Genomic DNA, 10,282 nt, shown 5'->3' on the forward strand with positions numbered 1-10,282 from the left:
CGATGAAATATTTCCTTCACTGACATCATAACCTCATTGAAAAAAATTGAATCAGTTGTGACCAAGGCGAATTTATTGCAGGTGACAGCAAACACATATAAGTAAAACCCTACATGTATTTGTTGATGCGTTTGGTGCAAGCATCACGTCAAAATCAGCAAGCAAATGTAAACATGCGAATGTAAACATACCAATACATTTTGACGTAAGCCATACCTACGGCGAAAAATTCAGCTGGGTGAATGCTGTCACCTTAATAAATCCACCTTGGTTGTGACTTGAGTCAAGTCAACTTGTCACTTGACTTGAATACGGAGAACACGTAAAATAAAAATTTTAAATATTTGTGGCGTAATGTTCAAGAACGCAAAATTGTTGCTGGCAAATAGGCAACTTATCGGTTGCACCTACACACAATTGTAAGTATTACATATTTCATACAAAAATCTAATTTCAATGAAAATTATATAACCCCCTACCAAAGCATATCGTACCAGTTCGAATGTGTCTACATGAACTCGATATGGAAATCGCAATTCGCAACTTAATTTTTTTAAGTTTGTTTACTTCTCTTTGTAGCACAGCTGCCGGCAGAAACGAGAGTCAACGAGACTTCTTCACTTTTAGAGGTCTGACAAACAAGAATCGGGAATATGTGAAAAAGGAGTTAATTGGGTAGGCGTGCAGATGTGTATTGTATCCGCTATTACTCACTTAAGTTGGCGTTTCGCAAATTTGCAGATACTCGATGCAAGAAATGTATGATGTGGTCGCCGACGTATCGAACTATTACAAGTTTGTGCCATACGTGAAAAAATCACACGTACACAGTAAGCGTAATGACGGCTTCAAGGCTGACTTAATTGTCGGTTTCCCACCGTTGAACGAAAGTTATACATCGAACGTTTCGCTTCAAAATCCCATGCTGGTAAAATCCGTATGCACCGATGGAAGGTTATTCAATTATTTGCTTAACGATTGGCGATTTAGTCCCGGTCTGAAGGACATTCCACAATCTTGTGTTGTGGATTTCAAAGTAGCTTTCGAATTCAAATCGCTGATACACAGCAATATTGCAAATATTTTTTTCGATTTAATTTGCGATCAAATGGAGCATGCTTTTGTGGCGGAAGCTGAACGACGACACGGACCACCTGCAATTAAATCGCATATATTGTCATGGCGAAGATCTTGACCAAGACGCAATGAATAAGTTAAACATAAATAACTTCGTATTCAAGTACTTTTGTGTGATTGATTATTTTTATTTATATACTTTTATTATTATATTATATATTATTATTATTTATTGCAAAAATAGCATTGTTAAACTTATACATACATTTGTACATAAGTGCATACATACATAAGTATAATTTTGCTTATAGTTCACACGAGATCACACTATTTTGTACATAGCTTTACATGGTAATCATAAGCAAACAAGAAAAAAGATAACAAATTTATTAAATTAGTGGTTAAGTCTATTGTAAATAAACATTTTAAAATAAGAAATAATAACCAAACTGTTACAGTTCCTTTTTGTGGTATAAGAACCGTGCTTTTTTAAGTTCCTGGGTAAAATGTATGAGTGGATGGATGATATTAACTCTTAACGGCCGAGAGCTTTTTTGTAATACTCGCCCATAAGACGTCGGGGAAATTAGAGGTGAAATTCTGAAACGTTTATAAGAATGAAAACTTTAACTAAACATTTAATCTGATTTATTTTGATATTAATTCAATATATTTACTTGATTTATAATTTTATGTGGCCAACAAAACAGAGATGTACAAAGTTGCAATATTTGTTAAAGAAAACTAAAGCGATGATTAATAAAAATTTACATTAACATAGTTTAATACATAAAGGGTGTTTTTTTTAGAGGTTAGGTTTTCAAGATGAAATAAAACGTATATAATTTAATGTTATGACCAAGAATTTAGCTTTATTATAAAGATAAGGGTTTGCCATTATGTTGTAAAAATGATTTCGGGCAAGTGGCCGCCGCGGTTGGCTCGAATAAATTCCAGGCGAGAGGCTCAATTTTAGACCACTTTTTGCAGCAATTGGGGCCGTATGTCAGCAATAACGCGCCGAATATTCTCTTCCAAGACGTCAATCGTCTCGGGCTTATCTGCGTAGACAAGCGACTTGGCATAGCCCCACAAGAAATAGTCCAGCGGTGTTATATCGCACGATCTTGGAGGCCACGCCACAGGTCCACGGTTTCCTTCAATAAATCGATTGTTGCGTTGGCTGTATGGCATGTAGCGTCGTCTTGTTGGAACCAAAGGTCGTCCACATCAACATCGTCCAATTAAGGCATGAAAAAGTCATTAATCATGGCTCTATAGCGCTCTCCATTGACTGTAACATTATGGCCGGCTTCATTTTTAAAGAAATATGGACCAATGATTCCCTCTGCCCATAGAGCACACCAAACTGTGACTTTTTGAGGATGTAACGGCGTCTCAGCAATGGCTTGTGGATTATGTTCACTCCAAATGCGACAATTTTGCTTATTGACATACGCATTCAACCAAAAGTGAGCTTCATCGCTGAACAAAATTTTCTTGTGAAAATCGGGATCGGTGGCCATCTCGTTTTGGGCCCATTCACCGAACGTCCGACGCGCTTGATGGTCGTTCGGCTTCAATTCTTGCACGAGTTGGATTTTGTAAGCCCGCAAACCAAGATCCTTCCGCAAAATCTTCCATAAAGTGGATGGGCACATCTCCAATTGCTGCGCGCGCCGGCGGATGGACTCATTCGGGTCTTCTTCGATACTCTGCTCCACAGCAGCAATAGCGTCTTCCGTGCGCACTGTACGACGTCTCTGAGGATGCGTATTATCCACTAGAGCAAATGTGGTGCGAAACCGATCCATGGTTAATCGAATTAGTGACTCTGATGGACGATTATGTCGACCGAATATTGGACGCAGCGCGCATATACATACATATATACATATGTTCACTCAAGTAGGTGTGCAGATGTCGAACGTTGCCGAATGCGGGGGCCGATTGTGCTCTATGTCGTTCGTTCCGCGCTTTCGCTTGCAGTTCATGCAAGGTAACAACCATGAGCAAGGTAACGACGATTGAACAAGGTAACGACACATTTTTTCGTGCGTGCAGCCGGCTAAATCGAATTATAAGACGTTATCACGTCAAAATGTATACAGTAAAAACTTGCTACTTCCCCTCAAATTGAAATGTTATTTTGCTCTCTCACTCTCCCTTAATTTGCAATTGTTTTGGATACATGAACACCAAAACTTGATAATTTGTTACAATTGTTACAATTTATTTGCTTCATGAATAGACCTTTTGACTGCCTTATAATATTTTATTTAAAATAAGCACAAAACTCTGCTCTTATTGCCGTACAAATTTCTGTTATACAGTTTACCAATTTCAATAAATATGCGTGCCAGTGATTTAGTCGAAAAAATATATGATTATATTTTAATAATAAAATAACACATAATAATACTATATAATAATACGAAAATATAATTTAGTTTGCATGAAGAATCAAATAAGAAAGTACTTTATTTTTAAAATGGGACATTTTTATTTCTGATTTATATTTCCTCTCAAAGTTGCAATGTTGCTCTCGTCTTGCGTTACTTGAGAACAAGAAGTTTCTGGTCACGATTTGGCAGTTATTACCTTGACTACATTATGTATATTATAATTTGTTGTTTTTTTGTTGTTGTTGTTGTTAAGTGTTTTGTTTTTCTACTTTGTATTACTCCCGTTCTTTTAACACTACAATGCCTAAACTAATTATTGTATCGTTCCATGTGGATTAGATTATTTAACAGACTACAATACAGTAAAATTATATAGTACATCCATACATAGCTGTGTATGCATGTGTGTGTGAACATCAATGTAGATGCGTGGTCTAGGAAGGTGTAAATATGCAAGATATAAGCTCTAGCTCTACTACTAACTCGATTTTTTTTAACAGTGTAACAACGTGTATTTATTTTCTAGTACAAAAATAAAAAATAAATAAATTATACAATAGTATACGTCAGATTAATTATAGGTGCCCAACTGGTAAGTATTTATAAAAGTAAAAACAACTTTTAAGTATGCTTTCTTTCCCTAAATGTTTAGTTTATCTGACTTTAAGCAAATATTTTTAATTTAATTTATTTCATATTCAACACATAATAAAAAAAAAAATGTTTCTAAAAATAAAACAAGCATATACAGAAATGTGAAAAACCGGTTAGGCGGTTATATGCCGTATAAAGTGCGCAAGGTAGGTTTCTAAAGCATTCGTAATAAATAGTTTGGCAAGAATCCTAGAAATAAAATCATAAGTACTATCAAAAGTAGAGCCTGTGCTTGGCCTGTGCAAAATAGCTTAATATCTAAAGACGTTGCCAGATAATATATATATATTTTAAAACTCTGCATGTTTTCAATTAATAATTCTTAAAAAAAAAAATGTAAAGAATTTTCTAAATAAAAGTTCATAATTTAATGAAATTTATTCCTATTTCTTTTGCTCCTGCACGAACTGGCAACTGATTTGTGACCCATTCATTTATATGCAGTTTGTGGCCATACAAGCAATAATAAATTAACTTATCATACTATGCTTTTTAATATACTGAATTATTGGGTTTATAAAAATATTCACTTAAAAAATTGTAAAAAATTAAAAAACAATATAAGCATTTTTGTATATATCAATAAAAGTAAGTAAAAAGAATACTTAATTTCACAAAAAGTAAAAGTTAAATATCACTCTAAGATTTTATAGGCTAAATGTTTGTGTTGCGCACGTCTGTGCCGCCCTCAATTGTGTTTGGCGCGCTTGCCAAACATATAGCCTTTCCATCGCTCTGCCGTTTCCATTAGCAGTGGATCACTATCGATTGTAGATAACAACAGTAATTGACTAACATGCGTCGCGTGGTAATCGTCCCGTGCCAAATTCGGTGCGGAGCCTGTAGGAGTTAAAAAAAAAATCTTCAGGTCGTGTAAATTATTCAAATACACTTTTTATATGTACATACCTAAACTCAGATGGCGCAGATCATAACTAGTACCAGAACCCGTGTCGTAAAGCAGCAACATTTTTTTTAATGAATACATGCCTTGGTTGAAGAGCTTGCCAGCTTCGCGTCCAATGTTTGTTGGCGCTGTATAATTTAAATCGTACAATCCCAGTAGGGAGTAAATAAAACCATTTAGTACAAAAGAGGGTGGCGTGGTCGGATATTCCTCGTACCTAAGGGAATTGTTAAAATTAAGTATTTAGGTAAATGCTATTCAAATGTGCATATTTATGGAAACAAATTTATTTGCCAATTCAATTATTTTGCTACTACAACAAATGACTAAAGGCAAAATTCGTTGTGTCTTTAAGGGGTTATATACAGTTAGAAAAAACGAATTTTCCAGAATTTTTTCTGAGAAAACTATTAAATTTAAGGATCTAAAAAATTGTACACAAATTATGTTATCTTTTAACTGTATTTTACGACTGAGTATTAGTAAAAATATTTATTTGGAAAGGAGCTACAGCTGATCTCTCAAAAAAAGACGTTTTGCGGTGACCACTATATCTCTGAACTGGATGCTCTGAAATTAAAAAACCTAACAGATTTCGTTAAAGTAATGTTAAATCTAGCAATTAGTCGAAGGAATAAGCAAAATACATTTTTTTGACAAAATGGCAGTTTCTAAAAAACAAAATCGATTTTTGATTAAAATGTCGGCCTTAAATTGTTTATAAAAGAAAAAATATTTATCGGTGAGAAAAAATCTTCGATTAATTACTATATTTAAGAAGCTCGTGTTAAAATTTGAGTCTAATCCGTTTCGCCGTTTTCGAGTAATGTCGGTCACCTCCAAAGTCGGCCACCATTTTGAAAAAAGCGCATTTAAAGTTTGAAAAGCACTTTCAAGCACTCTGAAACGCCTTTTAAAATTTGCGTGTAACTTCACCGGAACGATATTAAATTTTCTGTGTGTATTCTTAAATATATTAAGAAAAAAATAAATAAAAGAAATCGTTTTTTTGCAAATTCTAACTGTATACAACCCCTTAATTCATTTTCTATTGTAGCGCCAGTTAATTATTATCAGCCGTTCATTTATTTATTTCTCATACCAATAATATTTGTCCACAAATTGCGCCAGAACGCCACCATCCTTGGAGAACACACGAAAGGGTTTCAAGCCAAGCGCCGCTGCTTTCAAATAGCGTTTATCACCACCAGAATGATAGTAGGCGCGCGCAAGCACGGAAATAGCGTGCCCCTGTCCCATGGCCGAGAGCCAGCCGGCTTTGAGCTCGGTGAAGCCGTTTAGACTGCGTTTCACTGGATTTGGCCAACCGCCAGTTTTCAAATCCTGATTGTGAATAAACCATTCGGCAGCATCGTAAAAATGAGCCAAGTGGTCGTATGTGGAGAGTGTTATATTGTCAAAAAAACCTACGCCTAGAAACGCTACCGCAGTAACACGCAATTCATTGCGTCGTATCTTTAATTGTGACTTCTTGTCGCTGCCACTCATGACACCTTTCTGCACATCGATGAAAAGATCGCGTGTAATATGACGCCACCGATTTACAGCACTCGTACCCATGCCATAGTATATATTTTGCTCTTGCGTGCTCAACCGCAAATCGGCGGGTATGTAGTGCAGTATGTAATTATGTTTGGTTTCGCGGGACTGCAACATCACCATAAGGCTACTACTGTTGGTGACCAAAAGCAGATCAACACTTAGTACCAGTTCGAGTGTTTGGTTGATATCCAAACGCACAGCGCTATCATAACCAATGGCAGTTTCATATTGGATGACGGAGGTGTTGAATTTAGGATGCCAAATACGCGAAATGTTGCTGGACTTTGGCGTTTGCCAGTTGGCTTTATTAGTGTCGGCATCCTCGAGCACCTGTAGAAATGGCGGAAACGTTGATGTTAACAGAAATTTTGATAGCGTGCAATTAAATTAATGAACCTCTTAAGTGATAGGTTAATTTTAAGGGGGGAGCCTCATGTAGAAGTCTCAAAAAATCGATTTTTTTGTTTTTCGATAACTTGAAAATATAGTATCTTAGGAATATACCGTGAAATTTTCATCTCGAAATTCTCAATATTATAGCTTCTACAGCCCACTAACTAGGTAGAGAGCGGTCTGCGCGCTGATGTACCTCAAACTTTAAACGCGATTATCTCGAAACTGTATTTTTAAAAACTGCTCGTGTTGTAACTCAAAAAGTTATCGACCGATTTGTTTGAAATTTGGTGAGGCCTTTTTGTATTTTACTACCGGAAGGATGAACCAAAAACTTTAGACATTTCGAGTTGATAAATTACTTTTTGGGGGTTCAAAATGTCAACAAAATAGCCCTAAATTCTGACTTTTTTTTCAAAAGTTCATTTTACAATTAATTTTATACTTTTTTTAATTTTAAAGGTTCATCCTTTCCGTTAATATTTCATAAAAAGAAATCACTTTTATTTTTTTGTTTCAGATCGATAGATTAAGAGTGATAAATGGAGCAGTTTGGGACCTCGCGCCGTAGGCAGCCGACAAGAAATGATGCTGAGCCGCCATTTTGAAAAAAAAAAAAAATAAAAAAAAAATTTTTTTTTTGTACTCTTAAAAGGTTAAATAAAGTTGTGTTAAAGTTTCTAATTAATATAATTATTTTATCACCTTTAAAAATATGTTTAAAAAATGAACGATTTTGAGGCTTCTACATGGACTTCCCCCCTTAAATACCTAAAATTCAGAAGCAAAAAAAGACATAAAAGGTGCGCTTCTTGAGCTTAAGTCTATTAACTTTGAATTTTTGATAAATATTTTAGCAATTAATTTTTAGAATTAAAATATAGTTTTTCGTTTAGTGCAATAAGTATTTTCTGTTAACTTTAAACAAAATATTATCGCGCTCCATTCAATAGGTACCGTAAATCTATATTGCCGAATCAATTACCTTAACTTTTGGTGGTGGTTCAGCCAAGTGTTTACTATAATGCGCCAATGCGAACTGAGCAATTTGAGTGGGATAAAAATAGCCACTCTTTTCCCATTGCGTGCTTATGGGCACACCTTCGGCTGCACTTATACACTTAACGCGTTCACGCACCTTGATAAATAAAATAAAATTTATAATATCGACACTTTTTGTTTGTTTTTAAGATTGAATTTACCTCGACATTATAATTCTCGAAATATGCGAAGCGTCCACGAGTATCGTACTTGCCTTTAGGCACATTCACTTTTGCATTGCTATGCATCCACGCAAATCGTGGCACCATATTATCATCTCCATTATTGCTATTGTCATTGACGCTACTGCTTGTAACCGCTAGCATTGCACCACTTATATCAAAATAGCTACGCAGAAACGAAAATGGTACATAAACCTCATTATTTTCTGAACTGTGTTTGCAAGGTATCGAATACTCTTGATTTATCCAGCACTCAATATTCTGTAATGGTGCCGAAAACAAAGCATGGGTGTCGTCATTCGTGCTTGAAACAAAAGTACTGTCTTTATTGAGTCGACGATCCCAACTTCGAACCAGGTTGTGCGGAAATAAGAAATCCGGAAAAAATAAATATAATACTACTCCGGTGAATACCACAAATGCTATAAGCGCGAAAAGGAAATTCTTTAGGTTCAAACGCATTATGATGAGGAAAAAGAATGGTTCACGCTGAAATAGAAACAAAAAATATGCACCACAAAAATTATAGAAATATCAAGTGATGTTGGTGAAAGACTAAATAGCATTACAAATAATTGACTTGTCGAAAAATACTATATTAAATAAAAAAATACTATCACGAATTTTTAGGCAACACGACAGTCGGTTGTACGTAACCGGAACGACGCGGATTTATATCTGGTCCAAGGACGTTACTTCCGCAGCATTTCCCGTATATGCATGGGAAATGTTTATGCTACAACAACAACAACATAATTCGTTTGTTGTAGCACTTTACAAACTGTAGTAAATAACCGGTTACAACAACAATAATATGGTTCAAATGTAATTGTGGTTAAGTAGAAATCTAATGTTTTTGTATATAAATAAAAATGCTTGTTGTTGTTGTAGCAGCATAAGCAATCCCCACACATGTACGGGAATGCTGCTGAAGTGGCAATCTTTGGCCGGTTATAAATCCGGGAATTCTGGAAATTCTGCTGAAGTGACAATCCTTAGCCGGATATAAATCCGGGTCGTTCCGGTTACACGTAGAACCGACTGTCGTGCTAATTTTCTTTCCTTCTTACTTTAACAATTGTTAATTTCGAAGGCAGTTAGGCAATATTCGTCCTAAAATAGGTATATGAATATGTAAATATGTATATAATTACCTTGGCTTTTGATTTGCGCAAATATGTTTCACTACCGATACTACTGCCCCTTTTTATAATGAAGCGACTGTTACTACGACTTCTGTGGTCACCGCTGCGCTTAGATGGGGTGATACCTGTGGTAATCTTATTATTGAAACTGGTAATTCTATTTGTATCTAAGATGGTCGCTGCAGCCGTGGGACCTTGCGCTGCTGTCCCAGCGTTTGTGCTGCTTTTGAACATTGGATTATTCGCAACCCTTTGCTAGCACAATTCTTAACTATCCGAATATTTTTAGTTTTATAAGTGTCGTATATATTAATTTCGTGGAGCCAGGCAGTCTTTCAGAAAGTAACTCCAATTTCTATAAACCGGCTTTTCATGTTTTGTTACCACCACCTAGTAATTGTGGTCCGGGTGTATAATGAAATCGTGGAGACATACTCCCTTCTATTCAATTTCACGGTTACTTTTCTTTATTTTTCAGCTGCGTTAAATTTTTATTCGCTTAGTGTGATATATTTTGCTGATTTCTACCTTTGCTTTCTTTACTTGTTCTCCCCTAAAACATATGATTTTGACAATTGTTTTGAGGTGCATTTGTAAATAACAATACTCGTAGAGATGCCAAGCTATTAATTTCACCATTTAAAGGAAAATAAATTGATTGAACATATTTTTTCTCATCATTAAGGCAAGTCTACATATGCAAAACCATTTCGGTAATTTATGTATTATCTTCAGGTATACACTTAACCGAATACGAGAAGCGAAATTTCGGTTTATCTGTGACCTATCAACATTAAGCATAAACGTAAAAAAAATTAAAAAAAATTGTACTTGAATATTCAGTATTTTCTTAAAAGATTGTGATTTTCTACAAAAATACAAACAGACCAAATGATGAATATAAAAATTAAGGAA

General features: G+C 35.2%; 2 protein-coding genes across 2 annotated transcripts; one reads left to right on the forward strand and one right to left on the reverse strand.

Annotated features, from left to right (window-relative positions):
• The first annotated feature begins 612 nt into the window (after window positions 1-612).
• Window positions 613-1,863, forward strand: LOC129244786 (coenzyme Q-binding protein COQ10, mitochondrial). Its single transcript, XM_054882629.1, has 2 exons — window positions 613-675; window positions 742-1,863. Exon 2 carries the CDS (start codon window positions 749-751, stop codon window positions 1,193-1,195), a length of 447 nt encoding a protein of 148 aa, XP_054738604.1. The 5' UTR covers window positions 613-675; window positions 742-748; the 3' UTR covers window positions 1,196-1,863.
• Window positions 1,864-3,307: 1,444 nt separating this feature from the next.
• On the reverse strand, window positions 3,308-9,905 carry LOC129244787 (D-glucuronyl C5-epimerase B). Its single transcript, XM_054882630.1, has 6 exons — window positions 9,377-9,905; window positions 8,202-8,711; window positions 7,985-8,137; window positions 6,146-6,936; window positions 5,046-5,260; window positions 3,308-4,976 (listed from the first exon to the last, which is right to left on the reverse strand). The coding sequence occupies exons 1-6, from the start codon at window positions 9,599-9,601 to the stop codon at window positions 4,825-4,827; spliced, it is 2,046 nt and encodes a 681-aa protein (XP_054738605.1). The 5' UTR covers window positions 9,602-9,905; the 3' UTR covers window positions 3,308-4,824.
• Between the last annotated feature and the right edge of the window lie 377 nt (window positions 9,906-10,282).

Source organism: Anastrepha obliqua, chromosome 4 (assembly GCF_027943255.1).
Source record: "Anastrepha obliqua isolate idAnaObli1 chromosome 4, idAnaObli1_1.0, whole genome shotgun sequence".
Taxonomy (NCBI): domain Eukaryota; kingdom Metazoa; phylum Arthropoda; class Insecta; order Diptera; family Tephritidae; genus Anastrepha; species Anastrepha obliqua.